The sequence below is a fragment of the Corythoichthys intestinalis genome, chromosome 2 (assembly GCF_030265065.1).
Source record: "Corythoichthys intestinalis isolate RoL2023-P3 chromosome 2, ASM3026506v1, whole genome shotgun sequence".
NCBI lineage: Eukaryota > Metazoa > Chordata > Actinopteri > Syngnathiformes > Syngnathidae > Corythoichthys > Corythoichthys intestinalis.
The window spans coordinates 45292396-45310821 of record NC_080396.1 but is presented as its reverse complement, the minus strand read 5'-3'; the positions used below and the strand labels follow the sequence as shown (position 1 = coordinate 45310821).

Genomic DNA, 18426 nt, shown 5'->3' with positions numbered 1-18426 from the left:
ATTATCGGACCGATAATTATCGGACCGATTATGATCGTGCACCTTTAGAAACTCGTGGAACAACACACGACTGCTGTCTGCAGCAACCGACGCGCACACACCCCCACAACAACAGCAAGGCATGTCTCTTGCTCTTCCACACCTCCCTTACTCCCGTAAGTCACGCACTATATTTATAACCCGATTCGTTGAAGTTTGTTATTAAAACTTAGAAATCTCTGTGTATTTCTTCATAAATATCTCATGTTACTATGGCAGACGCGGCTTATAAACAGGAGAAGCGTATGTATGTACAAAATTGTTTTCCTTTAAAAATGTACTGGGCGAGGCTTGCAATCAGGGGCGCTCAATACTCTGGAAATTAGGGTAAGTGACCTATTCAAAGACTATTTTTTTTCTTGTGACTTAATTTGCTTAAAGTTTGAAAACGCAAGTAAATAAATAATTAAAAGTAGTTCATTTAAAATTCGTGTGCAAGGACACAAACTGCTTTTCAAGCCTCTTGTGAGTTTTTTGCCATACTACAATAAAACCCAGGTACAATGGAAATATGCCACTGATGGACTAGACCAGTGGTTCTTAACCTTGCTAAAGGTACCGAACCCCACGAGTTTCACAGGGGCCTTCACCGAACCTTTCGGAATTTCGTAATACAGCCATTTTTTTTAACGAATTCAAAACCTAGCAAGCTAACATCTAAAGGAATTCTTGTTCAAATTCCTTCCAGATTTCTAATTTACAACAAATTATTTTAAATGAAGATTAATTATGATTAATTAAATGAAACTCATTTCATTTCACACTGTTCCTTTTGTTTTCAGGTCTACATTCTCATTTTATTGTCGTATCCTTGCTTTAGATACTATTTTCGTGACGTAAAATGTCGCAGATGTTTTTTTTTTTTCCAGTTATCAGTTGACGCTGCCTGTAGGTCTGTTATACTTCCCCATACCGAGTGCAAGTAAACCTTCCACCTAGCAAACCAATTTCTCTTCCCATTAGATAGAGGGCTAGCAGTTGAAATAATTGGAATAATGCCTGTAAATTGGGGACTAAGCAGTCCAAAACCTGGTCTAAACCGCCACTTTGCCTAGATTTAGTCAGCGTACAAAATAGGGCTCTGCTTTTCTTAACCTTCACCGAACTGCTGAGGCTGACTCACCGAACCCCTGGGGTTTGACCGGTTAAGAACCAATGGACTAGACCAGGGGTCCCCAAACTTTTTCCTGTGAGGGGCCAGGGCCACATAACTTTTCCCTTCTCTGATGAGGGGCCGGGTCAGTTTGTTACAGAAAAAGTGTGACGATTGCAGGAGTGCTTAAATGTAAAAATGTATTGTTTTTCAGAAAGCCACTATCAAATAACCCTTTCTGGATTCTTCACAGAACAAAAGTAAATAAAATAATAATAATAATAATATAATATAATATAATTAGTGCTGTCAAAATTATCGCGTAAACGGACGGTAATTAATTTTTTAATCACGTTAAAATATTTGACGCATTTAACGCACATGCCCCGCTCAAACAGATTAAAATGACAGCACCGTGTCATGTCCATTTGTTACTTGTGTTTTTGGGTGTTTTGTCGCCCTCTGCTGGCGCTTGGGTGCGAATGATTTTATGGGTTTCAGTACCATGAGCATTGTGTAATTATTGACATCAACAATGGCGAGCTACTAGTTTATTTTTTGTTTGAAAATTTTACAAATTTTATTAAAACAAAAACATTGAGGGGTTTTAATATACAATTTCTATAACTTGTAGTAACATTTATCTTTTAAGAACTACAAGTCTTTTTATCCATGGATCGCTTTAACAGAATGTTGATAATATTAAAGCCATCTTGTTGATTTATTGTTATAATAAATACAGTACCTATGTACAGTATGTTGAATGTATATATCCGTCTTGTGTCTTATCTTTCCATTCCAACGATCATTACAGAAAAATATGGCATATTTTATAGATGGTTTGAATTGCGATTAATTACGATTAATTAATTTTTAAGCTGTGATTAACTCGATTAAAAATGTTAATCGTTTGACAGCCCTAAATATAATTTAATACAATATAATATAATGAGGGCGGCACGGTGGCTGAGTGGTTAGCACATCTGCCTCACAGTTCTGAGATCAAGGGTTCAATCCCGGGCTTCGGCCTTCCTGTGTGGAGTTTGCATGTTCTCCCCGTGCCTGCGTGGGTTTCCTCCGGGAACTCCGGTTTCCTCCCACATCCCAAAAACATGCATGGTAGGCTGATTGAACACTCTAAATTGTCCGTAGGTATGAGTGTGTGCGTGAATGGTTGTGTGTCTCCTTGTGCCCTGCGATTGGCTGGCAACCAGTTCAGGGTGTCCTCTGCCTACTGCCCGTTGTTAGCTGGGATAGGCTCCAGCACCTCCGCGACCCTCGTGAGGAATAAGCGGCATGGAAAATGAATGAATGAATAATATAATGATAAATTATAATAACACTATTAATTAAATGGATAATAACCAAAGAACCCTATCTGGGTTCTTCACAGAAAAAAGCCAGGAAATAAATAACACTGTTGAAAAAACAAAAAAAATGTTCAGGGGGCCGGACCAAAAGTAGAGTATCCGGCCCGCGGGCCGTAGTTTGGGGACCCCTGGACTAGACACTCATTTATACCTGCATTCTCACACTGGCTCTAAAAGCAATGGTACAAATAAGTCATGGCACAAACAATGGTCATAACCAAAACAGTGTATTTCAATGATTACAAAGACGGACAATTGTAAAGGAAGATAAGCTTTTCTTTCTGAATCACATTCATGTTTGCAGATTCTGGATACGGGCAATAAGAACTAATTCAAGGTCAAGATTTTGTTGCTTTAAATATCGGTAGCTGACATTGACATCATTCAAGTGTACTCGCTGCCTAGAAATAATTCCGGTATCAAAATCAGTGCTTGGAATCAGTACTCGCCCATTCCATGGAATTACAAGTACAAGTCATCGTAAGATGTGCATCACTTCAGAACAAAAGGAAAGCAAGCCTCACATTGTACAAATTGAGTTGCAGCGAAAATAAGAAAGCAACTGTTAAAGACTGATAACAATTGTGCCGCTTGGCTCTGTGCGCTGAAATGTTTTGGAGATTAAATATATGGCCAAATTCTGTGAAACATTATTTGTTTTCTTTTGTGGTTTTTGTTCAATGTTCAATTAGCGAAAGCCATTTGTTGTTCCCATTCATCATCCTCCACACATGATGAGCCCTTTTCACTGGTGGCAAAGATGAGCTTGCCACAGTTCAATTTTGCAATTGCTGGAAATTCATTTGCCACAGCAATTATCTTAACTATCCACAACTGTGTCGATGATGAATGAAGGCATCACAAAAAGCATCACAAAAAATAGAAAGGGCCCTGTCAGACGTGTAAAGTCTAGGCCATAATTTACCGCACGTGGTCTAAGTCACACACTGAGATTCGTTTGTCTTACTATTGAGTGTTTTACCAATGCCACTGAAGCTCCAACTCTCATCCCAATCATGTGTGCCGGCCATGTTTCTCTCCCTCATCACAGCGAGAGTCTGAAGTGCAGCTGCAGCCTTTCTGTGTCACGTCAGAAGGCATCACCTCATCATCTGAATCATGACCACAGTGGATAGTCGCCTGTGACAATTGTCATGAGACAGCGGCTGCACATTTCCTGCTGTTGTCACTCCATCACCAGGAGGCAGAGAGAATGTTGAAGTGGTCATAACCTCCTGCCAGCCATTTTTGTCCTTGCAGAGAGTCAGAGGAGCTACGAAGAAGTAAAAAGAAACGGGTGCGGGTCGACCGTGTGCCTGCACTCTGGTGATTGAAGATACTTGGAGAAAGAAAACAGTACCACAAGAGAGGACAGTGCCTGCTTAGCTGGGAAGTAATATGGTTCCAGATATCAGAATATTGAGGATGAAAATAGTCAAGAGTAGAGCTGAAACAACTACTCGAACAATTAGAGTAACTCAATTTTAAAAACTGATCGAGGTATTTTATCCGCCTCGAGAAATCATTTAATATTGTCAGCTCTAAGCATGACCTTTTGCCCCGACTACTTTTAATGCGGCACAACACGCTGACGTCACGTGCGTAGAGGAAAAAGGGTGAAGCGGCAGATACAGCAGGGCAAATAAGTATTTAGTCAACCACCAATTGTGCAAGTTCTCCTACTTGAAAAGATTAGAGAGGCCTGTAATTGTCAACATGGGTAAACTTCAACCATGAGAGACAGAATGTGAAAAAAAAAAATAGAAAATCACATTGTTTGATTTTTAAAGAATTTATTTGCAAATCATGGTGGAAAAAAGGTATTTGGTAAATACTAAAAGTTCATTTCAATACTTTGTTATGTACCCTTTGTTGGCAATAACGGAGGCCAAACGTTTTCTGTAACTTTTCACTCTTTGCTTGGTGTAAAGAAATCAACTGTGGGAGCAATTATTAGAAAATGGAAGACATACAAGACATCTGATAATCTCCCTCGATCTGGGGCTCCATGCAAGATGTCACCCCGTGGCGTCAAAATGATAACAAGAACAGTGAGCAAAAATCCCAGAACCACACGGGGGGAACCTAGTGAATAACCTACAGTGAGCTGGGACCACAGTAACAAAGGCTACTATTAGTAACACAATGCGCCGCCAGGGACTCAAATCCTCCACTGCCAGACGTGTCCCCCTGCCGAAGCCATTACATATCCAGGCCTGTCTGCGGTTCGCTAGAGAGCATTTGGATGATCCAGAAGAGGACTGGGAGAATGTGTTATGGTCAGATGAAACAAAAATAGAACTTTTTGGTAGAAACACAGGTTCTCGTGTTTGGAGGAGAAAGAATACTGAATTGTATCCGAAGAACACCGTACCCACTGTGAAGCATGGGGGTGGAAACATCATGCTTTGGGGCTGTTTTTCAGCAAAGGGACCAGGACGACTGTTCTATGTAAAGGAAAGAATGAATGGGGCCATGTAACGAGAGATTTTAAGTGAAAATCTCTTTCCATCAGCAAGGGAATTGAAGATGAGACGTGGCTGGGTCTTTCATCATGACAATGATCCCAAAAACACAGCCAGGGCAACAAAGGAGTGGGAGATTTTCAAGTGGGAGAACTTGCACAATTAGTGGTTGACTAAATATTTATTTGCCCCACTGTATATTTGATTTCAACCACACATGAATATAGAGGTGACGACGAAGAAGCCGACGAAAGCAAAGAGAATGGCACAAAGAAAAAGCAGAAAATGTCAAAAGTGTGGGAGCATTTCAAGCTGGAGACCAAGGCGAACACTGTTTCATGTACTGTATTCACTGTAGGACAGCGGTTGCATAACACTACTCCCACCTGGCCTCAGCTACCCGAGGCCCCGCCGATGCTTCCGCACCCCCAACTGGACCCCGCAACCGATGACCGCCCCTGGAGCCAAGGCCGAGCGCCCCCACTCCAAAACAAAGGCATCACGTTTACTCCGAGAGCGAAGGAGCGATACTTGGGACAAGGTAACATTATGCTACCGTATTGCTAATAAATAAGATTAACGTTACTGTACCTTGCTAATTTAACGTTAGCCCTGCGGAGGGCTAGATTTATAGCAATTATGACTACTGTTGATGTATGGCTAATATGTCTTTCATACAGGCTTTATTTAATCTGTAAAAACGCAGCGCTGTAGAGTGATGAGGGTGCAAAATAAAAACATAATTAAGCTGTCAATTTTAGCTCAGTAGTCATTGATGGATAAAACACCAAGTACCACTGGTGCCAAATGTGCTCCAATACAGTAGATATCATACATTTATTTTGAGCACTGCAAAAACTCCAAATCCTATCAGGACTTTGAAATTCAATTGAAACACATGGGAAAAACCGCTAACTTTTAAGTGATGTGTGTTATCAAGCGTAAGGACATTTTTAGGTAAGAAATAAGATTTTTTTTTCATAAGATCTAAAAATTTTTGAGTGAATTTGTTGTTTTTTTTTTTTTTTCGTCACATCTCAGATTGAAAATGTTGTGTCAAGGACTGAGGGTGGAGGAGCGGTGTGGACCCAAAAGCAGGGAAACAAATCCAAGGCAAGGCAAGAAGGCACAGCCGGGTAGCTGTGAACTCAAAATTGGTTTATTGATAATTAACAAAAGTACAAAGTATCAACAAAAGGCCAGGGGATTAAATAAAAGGCATCAAAACTCACTCAAACAGGGAATGCAGGAACACGAGGGCTTCAGAAGCAGATATCGACACTGGGATAGACATCGACAATGACGCAAAAAAGAGTGCAAAGAAACTGGGAGCTTATATACACACACAGACAAGAGGTAACGAGGAACAGGTGAGCGACAGGAGGAGGCAGGTTGGAGGATACACTAGGAGCAGGCACAACAGGTGAAATCAATGGGCAATCACAGGGACACACTAGGAGGTAACCAACACAAAACCTAACATGTTGGCTGTTTTCAGCAATCTACATCTAACATAAAGACATTGATTGTCTAAAAATGGTTCAATATTAGGTGAAATGTTTTGTTTTCTCATTTATTTATTTATTTATTTATAATTGCTCTTCACCAATACAAATGTTTTATCCAATTACTCGATTAATCAAAGGAAATTTTCAGTAGAACACTCGATACTAAAATATTCGATAGCTGCACCCCTAGTCGGGACTATCACATCCTCACTTGTAAATAATGTACTGGAGATTTGGAAGTAAATTCTCAGATGTGATTTTTAAAATTTTTTGTATCATGCTTGACCAGTTTAGCAAATAGGAGTTCCAACTGTCTCTCTCCTGTGGATTGTTTTGGAATTGTTCATTTTGAGGTGACTTACTTTAACTAACGTGTTTATTTGTATTGGCTTAAATCTTAAATTCTTAGTTGAAGTGAGTAAAATTTTGTTTTCTGGATGTAACATTTTGCCAAATTTAAATGAATATAATTCTCACGATGTATTTAAAATAGGTTTTATATATATAAAAAAAATCTTTAAAAAAAAGAATAAAAGCAAGCCTTTCTACTTTTAAACGCTGTAGGCATGTGAAAGCAAGTTGCTTTGAAAAATTTATGCTACTTCGTCAGCAATTTTCTAATGCCTACACATTCCTACTTGTTTTAGCCACGAAGGTATATCTGCTTAAAGCCTCTGGTGGCTGGAATATATTAACAGAGAGCTTTCCATGCTGCAATGAGAGGCGCATGCCACCAGCTAGCTCACAGTAGCAACGTGACAAGATTTCCCAATATGCTAATTCTTGTTGGAAATGGTACTGTCTTCTGGTGCAACGCACCACGAATCTTGAAAATGGCCTTTTGGGAAATGTTTTGGTCATATATGGCCTGTAGAAAATCTGCTCAAAAAGTGTATTCACGTTAGACAGAAACAGTATAATTTGAATATTTCTCAACATACAGTATCCCCTTAATCGCTTAGTATTCTCTGCTATTTAGGAAACCTTTTCTCTTATTAGCTGACAGGTTTCAGTTAAAAGATTCACAAATACTGTTGATAGGCTGAAATTTAAAGTGCCTGTGACACGAAAAAGCATGTTTATTTCATAATACACGCAGTATTTTATGCTCCTGAATGAAATGGACCGCTTGGATGTGTGTGGAAGCGATCACTATATTTATTTAGTTTTTTGAATCCCGCGCCATGAAAATGAGTGATTTCGGCAACAGTCTCGAGTTGAGAAAGAGGGCGCTGTGATGTGTACGGAGGAAGGAGTCCTCTTCACTATACAGCCGTACTGTTGTATGAGAAGGACTGCGGATTTAGCTGATTTTGCGGATTAATACGTTTATTTTTCACATGACGCCAGCCAAACGGCTGCAGAAAAATTTTGCTGTAAGAGGGAGAGGCATGTGCGCCTTTCTGGGGTTTCAAAAGGTACCCATTCACCGGGAGATATTGGCCAAAACAAGCCCTACTACTGTGGGACCATTGGACTTACCAGGAAGTGAGTAAACATCGTGTTTTGTATAATGTCAAATACTGGGATCATTTTAATATGTAGGTGGCTTGCATTTTGTGGCTGACATGGTCCTTGCCCCCTTGGCGGCTTGTTGCACATACCCCCCGCTGGGAGAGAACTATACTCGGCTTACTCCCCTCTTCATGCGCCCGGTGTTCTGTCAAAATTTTCCGACCGATTAGAAATTGCAACTTTGAGTTAAAAATAGCTGCGAATACAGCGGTTACAAAGTAAACAGTACAAACTTTCTTTAAATAAAGGACTACTTACGTTTGATCATGGATTGGCATGCCATTGTCATTGACTGGCAGCGGTCATTGTCCATCTGCTTCCCCTGTGAGCTCCCCTGTCTGTAGTAGCTAGGAACTAGCTGTAAATTGCTCTCCGCCGCGAGGTTTGCCGATCAGCAAAGACAATCGACAAACCAGTCGTCATGTGAAATTATCCGGGCTAGTTATGTGTGATTTTCCACTTCGAAGACTTTGAAACATCACTCGGTTAGGGTTAGCATGTCGGCTAGCTTTCACACCTCTTGGTTTGTTTACATTCTCCGAAGCCGGGGAAGGGAAATGACATAAACCTGATTTAGATGGCATAAAATATCATTCGGGAGGTGCGACAGTAAAGGTGAAGTTGACAGTTTTGACCATTTGGAGTAATCAAATGTCGTCTTGAATAAATGCATTTTTATTATTTCATATTCCATTCAGCACAAGACTGTTATTTGTCATGACCATGCCATTTATTTAGCTATTGGAGAAAAATACTTGGATAAAAAAAATAATATCCTGTATAAATATTGGAGTAGAGATACTGAAACAGTGACATTTTGCGGCTCTCTTCGTCATGTTTTCCTCGTTCTGAATAATTCCCCCTCAACGGGCTGACTGGTCCTTCTCAAGCCATTTATTTAGCTATTGGGGAAAATACTTGGATAAAAAGAATATCCTGTAAAAATATTGAAGTAGAGAGACTGAAACAATAACATTTTGCGGCTCTCTTCGTCGAGTTGTCCTCGTTGTCAATAATTCCCCCTCAATGGGCTGCATACTAAATCAGATGAAATCGTGACTCCGCTGACGTCATCCACCTATTGGGGACGCTACAGCCCTATAATGGTAGGCTTGGCTAACCAGCAGATTAAAAGACTAATTTCTCGTCATCTGCGCTTTGCTAAATTGTTGTATATAGTCGAATCGTCTCAAAATATGATTATAATTCACATAATATTCCTATTTAAGACTTTTTTTCTCGTGTCATACGCACTTTAAGTTGACAGCATTATGTTGAAAAATCATTGATGTGAATGAATGCCCTCACTTTCATATCCAAGATAAAGGTAATGTCAGTAAGCCATGTTTATTGAAAGAAAACAAGTGTGAATGGGAAATTGTTTCATAAGGTCTGATGATTTTTAGTAGAACAACATAGATGATCTTGATATGTATAATGTTTCAGACACAAATCTATGATTTCACTTGATTGTGAGTTCCTACACTGCTCCATATCAAAAGTAACTTGATATCAATTGATTTGATTTGTAGTTTTGTTTTAATGGCCAGAAATTAAAACAGAAATGTCAGTTGATTTAACGGGAAAAATAAAATGTTATTTTCTAACGAGCTTGCAGAATGAACACAGTCAGCAGATTTCATGCCAGGAAACATGCATAAATTCAATATTTCCTCTTCAACATTTATTCATGAATTCATTTGACAACACCATTACCAGTGTTGAAAATGTGTGCCTTTGGTAGTACCACGTAAAGACACCAATTTTAATAACTACTCAAGCACTTCAAATGAACTGTCGAAAGCTCTTGTGATTGTAAGTCGCTGGGTGACATCCACCACATCTGTACCCTTTTGCAAAGATAAGATGTACTTCGGTATTCATGAATCTTGATGAATGTCTAATTTAGCTATGTGTGCGATAGTACAGGTATGTCATTTTAAGATTTTACCCTTGCTGCAATCTTTAAACGCATTAACAGGCTCTATGGAGCAATCTCTCTGTGAAAGGTTTCCTTTCTGGAGCAAGCTTAAACTGCATAAGACACCAAAGCAATGTAAAAAGACTCTTAAAAGGCCCAGCGACTGGAATATTTTGGCATTTGTAAGTCTGAAATAGCAGCACTTATCTAGTCATTGTATTAGCTATTGCACTTGGAGATGGGAGCGTTGCCTTTTTTTTGTTTGTTTTTTTTTTTTTTAATAATTGTGGCTCTTCTTTTCCAAATGAAAACATCAACTTAAAAAAAAATCATGTTTCACACCTAGACCGAATGCTAGTGTTCTCTCAGGTATCTTATTAAAAGATTTTCTTCTTGACCAGCTGGTTAAGGCAGAAACCTGCTAAACTTGACTTGTTTTTTTTTTTTCCTCGCTTCGTCGGTTAATTGAGTCAGTACAGATTGGATCAGGTTTATAAGAGCTTTCTTGCCACCAACCACTGACAAACTGTGCACAATGTCAGTATGAAGAGGCTGCATGTTGCCAGGAAACCAATCACTACGAATGGAAAAACTCTCTTTTTCCTCTCAATAATATCTGTTTGACTTTGCATAGCTGTACTCGCTATTGACACGTCTCCCCTGTGAAACACAGCACTAATATGTTTTACAATTACTAGTATGTTTTACAGTATAAAGTAAAACATTTGAAATAGTGCTTTGTAATTTTTATAAAGTATTATTTTTGTTGAAACAGTACACCATTAGGATGTAAATCACTGCTACATGCTCGTTTGTCAGACATATAATAATCACTGAATTCTAGTAACTTTTAAGGATAGAAGTGACAAAAATAAACACATTATAACCTTAACTGTGAGTCTGTGTTGCCCTCACTCTCCTAAGTAAAAATTATCACTTATCAAGGCCAACGGGTAAATAACCATTTCTTTCAATTGACCCCCACCCCTTTAATATTTTGAAGTGATAAACTGACCTTCTCCAAAATATATGTTGGGAGAGCTCAGAAGACTTTACCTTATCATTAGAACTACGTATCATTGCATGATAACACCTTTATGGCAGGTTCTTAGAGTGGCTTTCACTGCACACTCTCTGTAACGTACTATACAGTGTATCACAAAAGTGAGTACACCCCTCAAATTTCTGCGGATATTTTCATGGTACAACACTGACAAAGTTACACTTTGACACAATGAAAAGTAGTATGTGTGCAGCTTATATAATAGAGTTAATTTATTTACCCCTCAAAATAACTCAAAATATAGCCATTAATATCTAAACCCCTGGCAACAAAAGTGAGTACACTGCATGGGAACTACGTACATCCCTAAATGTCCAAATTGAGTACTGCTCGTCATTTTCCCTCCCAAATGTCATGTAACTCGTGACAGGGGTGCTTTCAGCATTGCTGCAAAGATTGAAGAGGTGGGGTGGGGGGGAGGTGATTCGAACCACCATGCTTGACTGTAGGCATGACACACTTATCTTTGTACTCCTCACCTGGTTGCCGCCACACATGCTTGAGACCATCGGAACCAAACAAATTTATCTTCGTCTCATCAGACCATAGGACATGGTCCCAGTAATCCATGTGCTTTGTTGTCATGTCTTCAGCAAACTGTTTGCGGGCTTTCTAGTGTACCGTCTTCAGAAGAGGCTTCCTCCTGGATTGACAGCCATGCACACCAATTTGATGTAGAGTGCGGCGTATCGTCTGAGCACTAACAGGCTGACCCCCTCACCTCTTCAATCTCTGCAGCAATGCTCACAGCACTCCTGTCACGAGTCACATGACATTCGGGAGGGAAAATGACAGGCAGTACTCAATTTGGACATTTTGGGATGTACGTACTTCCCATTCAGTGTACTCACTTTTGTTGCCAGGGGTTTGGATATTAATGGCTATATTTTGAGTTATTTTGAGGGGAAAATGAATTAACTCTATTATATTAGCTGCACGCAGACTACTTTTCATTGTGTCAAAGTGTCATTTTGTCAGTGTTGTCCCATGAAAAGATATACTTAAATATCTGCAGAAATTTGAGGGGTGTACTCACTTTTGTGATACACTGTAACCACTGGTTACTTACCAGCCGGCCTACTTCTATGTGCTCAATCCACTCAGCTCACCGTTTGTTCGGACAGAAATAAATAGAGGATAATATTGGCCGAGTATTTTTTTGGTGCAATGTCCTACACAATTAGTATTAACGATTGTTCCATACACAACACATATTAACAAAATAAAAACAACAAAAATGTTGGCCACCATAGCAATGAAACAAACGGATGGGGCTGAGTGCAAAAAAGTCTGCCTTTTCTTACATCACTTCTGGTTAATGACTCTGGCTTCCTGGCCAACAGCAAAATGGGATTAAAACTGTGGGGCAGTTTACATGGCGACTCTGCGACACAAAGACGCAATGACTGAGTAGCGGACTTGCCTCGCGTGCATATGGTGTCGGCGAAGACGAAAAATTCTGAATCCTGCCTCCAAAGTGGAAGAATCCGATTGCGGGGGGTTGAGGGGGGCTTCCTCTGCATGCATATCAAAGGCTCCTGCGGCGTGAGACCGCGCCGTTAACGTCAGCACTCGTACACGTCACATTGGGCATGCGCAGCAGTGCTACTAAACATTAAAAACAGCAAATATTGTGGAATGCCGGCTTTAATTTACTGTTTTAATAATATTTCTAAATTAAATATGTTGAACGTTTCAATTTTTGTGCCTTTTTGAGCAAAAGAAAAATGACATTGCTTCGAGTGGGTGGGCATATTTTTATCCCGGGCTGAGGGAGCTTGGTGGGGTCAAAGTGCATTATTCTCTGTTGCCCTGTAAATCTGCACTGCCCCCTCATGCCTGGCATTAATACTACATCGTTTTCATGCGGAATTGTGACATTGTTCAAATGGAGACGCAAATGCAAATTTATTTTTTTTTTTATTCTCGGAGAGTCACCATGTAAACGGCCCCTGTGTTTTGCGCTTCTTTTCACTCTATTTTACTAACAAAAGGACAATGGGTTGGGACTCATTGAAGTCCAATCACTCGCATTCAGTAAAATACCCCCTGAGGTGACAGTTGGACTTTAAAGTCAATCAAGCCTTCTTATCTTTTCATTGCTTGCATCGTTTCCGAGGAGCAGGTTATCCAAACCCTCAAATTAACTTGCAACATTCCAGTTTCCACTGAGGTTTCTTTCAGTATGTTATTCTTATCTGGATTCTCTCTTCTTTCATGCTTTTCAACATGGCATAGCGCTTAAAGAACATCTTCTCCCCTTGGCTCCCTGGTAACTAAATATAGTGAGTGTTTCAGACAGGCTCGGCCTTGTAATGAATGGCAAGTAAAATGGAGCGGAGCAGTACATGCATACACACAAAGACGCACACTTGTATCACTGCGACAGAAAAAATGCATTAAAAATAAAGGGTAAATGCTATTTGGCGACAGTAGGAAGATGCACAGTTAGTTTTGAGAATTCTGGAAGGAGTAAATGCAAATAGATTCAATTAGCACCTAATATTATTTGTCAAACCTGAGGCTAATTTTGTCTTTACATAGTGGATGAGAAAAGCAACTTCAAATCAGGTCAAGGGGGTGTCAACGTAGCGCACGCAAAAAGAGAGTTGGAGAAATCTTCCACCTGTGTAAATATTTTTCCACTGCCTCCAAAAATGTGTCCAACACATTGTCTCATCAATTCAATATTGGAGTTTCTGGATGAAATAAGGGCTGACTGGGAGCCAGACACTAGAACAGTGCTTCTCAATTATTTTCTGTTACGCCCTCCCAGGAAGATGTAAACGTTTTGCCCCCCCCACACACACACACACACCCACCCAGCCTTTCTGCCGCCACAGTAAATAATATCATTAGTCTATAAAATGATTGTAAGTACAGCTCTGCATAACATTGTGTCCTTTTTAAGATTAGAAAAAAGTAATATAGATCAACCTACAATAAAATATAACTTTATTAACATTTTTTTGTAACAGAAAAGACCTAAAGTGCAATATTGCTGAATTTAAAAAAAACAATTACATCCAAACTGTAAAAATACACTCAAGGTGCTTTTTTTTTTTTTTTTTTTTTTTTTTAAAAATAAAATCAATAAATACTAATAAATTCAAATTGAGTATCAGCTCCTTTGCTCCTTTGGTTCACCTCAACACGAAGAAATAAAACCAAACTAAGGTTGTGCTGATATTATTTGCACGGTAGATTTGTACTCTAATCTCTTGTCTTTCAAATCCACTGTTTTACTTTTGGAATATTCTTTACAACTGTTGCAACCAGTAAAGCTGAAAAACTAACGAGGAAAGTGCTTTGAAGGCCAAAAAAATATTGTTATTTTCATAAATCATGCTCAAAAACAGCACATGCAATCTGTTAAAGTGAACGTGCAACCTAGCATTTGCTGTTTGGGGTCTTTTATACTTGGAGCATTTCGGTGCAGATTGTATGACTGGGTAACTCTCAGATCTCCCCAAAAAAAATCCATCCCTCAATTATCAACACAACTTTTCCTTGTCAGGGATCCTATCGCAGTTGACTTTGGCTATGTCTCCACTTGGGCGGATCATGACCTTAACTGTGTAGTTACTGTAGTTAGACTATACGGCATGTACTAATGTATCTCTTCTCCGTATATGTTTTTGCACAGGCTAGGTGGCTGTCTGATATTATAAACTACGGACCCACCGTTTAATATAGACTGGTGTCTCCGTATAATAATCATATAAAGGAAGTCATGTCATGGAGTGCACCCTTGCCAGTGTGGCATTACGGCATTGTAAATAATTGAGGCGAACGATCAAGATGTTTAAGGTCACCGTCATTTGCGGTCGCTATAAGCTTATCCTCCTGTTGCACAGACATGCTCGAATCACTCGGTTTATTCAGAATTGGGTCACGAATCCACTTCTTCGCAGTTCGTGGGTCTTTAGTGATTAGGAAGTAGCATAGATTTTGTTTTCTTCGAGATTGTAGGCTCATCTTCTGGCTTGTCAGGTGTCCTTTTCCCAGTAAAAAATTTGTCCATACACGTCTGTTTTTCAGTCATTCTAGTGTGGGGGCTAATTATTTTCGGGAACAAATGTGATGCGCCCACCCTATCATATGTTATTATCGAGGACAAGCGCGCATAGATATACAAAACAAGATGTACGGTTAACAGTCCATTCAATGGATTTCTATGACGACATTCTATCCTGTAGTATTATATCTAGAGTAGACAGGGATATTAGTGTGTCAATGGGCACAGGCCAAAGTTAATTCAGCCAGAATGCAGTCGTTCATAAATTATTAATTCTGTGCGGCCCCGTAGCAAATGCACCACGGACCGGTACCGGTCCGCAGCCAGGCCATGCTCGAGAGTCTATAACAGAGGTTGGGAATCTATTTCTCGCTAGCCATTTCTGACTCTTTTAATGAGTGCATCTGGCGCTCCGCCAACCCAAATTTTAAATATGGAACCGGCCGGCTCGCTTGACATGAATGAGCTCTGATGAGCTGATGGTGCATTCACACATTTTTCTTTGACCTTCAAATGTACGTCGTAATAATATGCTTCAATTCTGTGCACATTGGTGATCCTCCCATTGCTGATTGCACAAATATGGGCGTTATTACAGAGCTTGTCTCGCACGTCAAGTCTCACCTCAGCCAGCTGCTGGGCTAGCCCCTCAATGCCGACTATATATAAAAGTATATATATAGCGTAGGGGAAAATTAAACCATGAAAGTGAACTGCGTAGTACCCCAAGTCACTGAGGTGAACAATCAGTTTCATGACTTTTTCACCTGTCAAAATTGTCACCACTTCCAGGACAGAAAGACTCATGAAACGGCCGGCCTGAGAGGCTCTGCCTGTCTCGGCCATTGTTTAATTACATGTCCCCTGGATGTGCCTTCCACTGGCTCCACTTCCAGGAAATATATGCAGTGCTACACTATATTTCTATTTGATATTTTCCAAGTGGTGAGTGCGCAACTGAGCAATGATTTTAACATCCCAAATAACGATGTCAGGCTTTCGTTGTTATTTTCTAAAGATTTCAATCACAACTCGACGACTGCAGTCGAGCATGCCCTCAGTCCCTTCAACCTCGCTCCTGCGTGATACTTCCAAATGCGTTCATGAAAAAAACAGTGCTCCCTGACCCTTCATCTAAAAAGGTGTAGAAATTTCGAAATTTCCCAGTGGCGATTTATGTTTGAATGTACCACTGCACCATTAGCGACTCACACAAAAATTAGTCTATGAAATGTCATTTTACAAGTAAGATTCTCAAAAGGGCCTAATGGGTGATGTCCAACAACAAATGACTACCTAATAATGAGTACCGAAGCAACCGGTAATATGTGACTTTTGCTAACACAACATTAAAGGTGTTAACAAGTGGGTGATGCTTGGTTGCCATGGCCAGATAAGAGGTGCTATTCATCCTAATGTAGCAAAATCATCATGGAGCTACCATTTGGCTAAAATCACACACATACACACACAAAATGTTACTTTAACAAATGAAGCAGTGACATGTTTGCTCTCACTTAAACGGTTACAATGTCGACACATGTAAAGTGAATTAGAAATTTGTGAATAATTGGAAAATCATTTGCTTTACAACAAAACATGCACACACCACCACACAGTATTGTTGGCTGTAAGTGTTTTACACGGTATAAAAATTGTTGAAAAATGTAATTAAAAAGATCTTAACACAGGGCTGTGCTGTCTTGTCTGTTCTGCTTGCACGTATATTGCAAATGTCCTCCACCTCACTGATTGGTGAAATAGTGAGAGTAAATCATTATCTTTCAATGTCCCTTTAAAAGACTAAATTAACCATATGCAAAATAATCAAAAGGTCCCAATTGGGGCACTCACCCAGAACACCGAGACGATAGTTGATTGTGATGACAATGACATTTCCGTAACTTGCCAGGATGCTGCCGTCAATCATGTTTCCGGATCCCTCCATGAAGGAGCCCCCGTGAATATATACCATGACCGGCTTCAAGCCGTTCTCATCATGAATATCTGCAAAGAAGATGAGAAAGCAGGAATGAAATGTTACCACACCACACTGTTGGTATATAATAACCCAGATAGCAGACCGACGTTGAATAGATGTTGGTTCAACATTCCCCTGTCGATCTTATATCGTTGAATCAACGTCACTTTTGCACCCTCAATTAATGTTGTTACTTGAAATCCCTACAAACTTAAATGTCATTTCGATTACTAATAATATTGGAACAACGCTGACTCAATGTTATGTTTTCAACTAAAACGCCCGCTCATCCATATTTTCAATGACCTTTCAATCATATTTCCCGGTCAATCATAAATCAACTATTTGTCAACATTAGTTCATCAACTATAAAACAATGTTAATCCAACCATCGCCTGACATACCATAGAAAAACGTTGTTCAGTGTCACTTGACGTCGAAAATTTCTATGTCAACCATATTGATGATTTTGATGGAAAATCAACGTTTATTCAATGTCGGTCTGCTATCTGGGAAGCAGCTTTCTATGAATGACTTGAATTGTGTTTGAGAAGTGGTGTGTTCATTTTATCTAATATTTTCTAAGGCAATCAATATAAAGCACTCCTTGATTAGCAAATCACAGAATGTGTACATTAAATACAAAATATCCTGAATTACTGTATGCCAGTACTTCTCAAATAGTGGGGCGCGCCAGGGGTGGCGCGTGTGACCTCGGGGAACATGTTTTTTTTTTTTTTTGCCGTACTAGACTAAAGTGTACTTGCACATCCACTCAGTTGGTGGCAGTGGCGCTCTCATTTTCAAAGTGCGCACAGTATTTTTGAAGTAAGCAAGAGCACACGGAAGAGACTCATGTAGAGCTGTGCGCCGTTTTCGAAAGCCGTTTTCCGGCCGGTGTAGGTGCACTATCCTATTCCCCTTACTTTCCACTTAGTGAACCTACACCGGACTCACGCAGCGACCCACTGTCTTCTCCGGTTCTCACGTGACCGCCCAAGAAGTGCCATTTTCGGCTTGGGATTGTCACGACGACCGCCCTCACCTACGGTTCTCCCTCGGCCGCCGAGAATGCGCTTTTTTCGGGCCGTTTGCCTTTTGGCTTTGACATTTAATAGAGTGGTAGACGACGAAAGACCACTGTTTACTGTGTCTAAAAATGGTTATAGCGGACAGCCGGAAGCCAAATCAAGTAAGACGCCACTTAAAGACATTAGACCCCAATCTCATTGATAAGCCGCTTGGTTGTTTTTTAGCGAAAACGTGCCGAATATTGCCATCAATCGTCCCGCTTTGTCAGTGTTATATCAGTAAACCAGTGAGCACTGTTAGCATGCTCGGTGCAATATAACCCCACATCATTGCAAACTGGATGTGACACTGGGAGCAGCGAAAATAAAAACTGTTCTTCTGTCCAATGACACTTTTTTCTTCTTCTATTCAGTTTTGTTTT

The 18426-nt window shown here is 40.0% G+C and overlaps 1 protein-coding gene across 2 annotated transcripts in view; it reads right to left on the bottom strand.

Moving 5' to 3' along the window:
- The window catches only part of nlgn4xa (neuroligin 4 X-linked a), a 108630-nt gene that overhangs the window by 56987 nt on the left and 33217 nt on the right, over nt 1–18426 (bottom strand). For both annotated transcript variants that reach the window (XM_057817952.1, XM_057817946.1), the window contains one exon: nt 16847–16999. In XM_057817952.1, coding sequence (XP_057673935.1) covers nt 16847–16999 — 153 coding nt within the window. The remainder of the gene's footprint in view (nt 1–16846; nt 17000–18426) is intronic.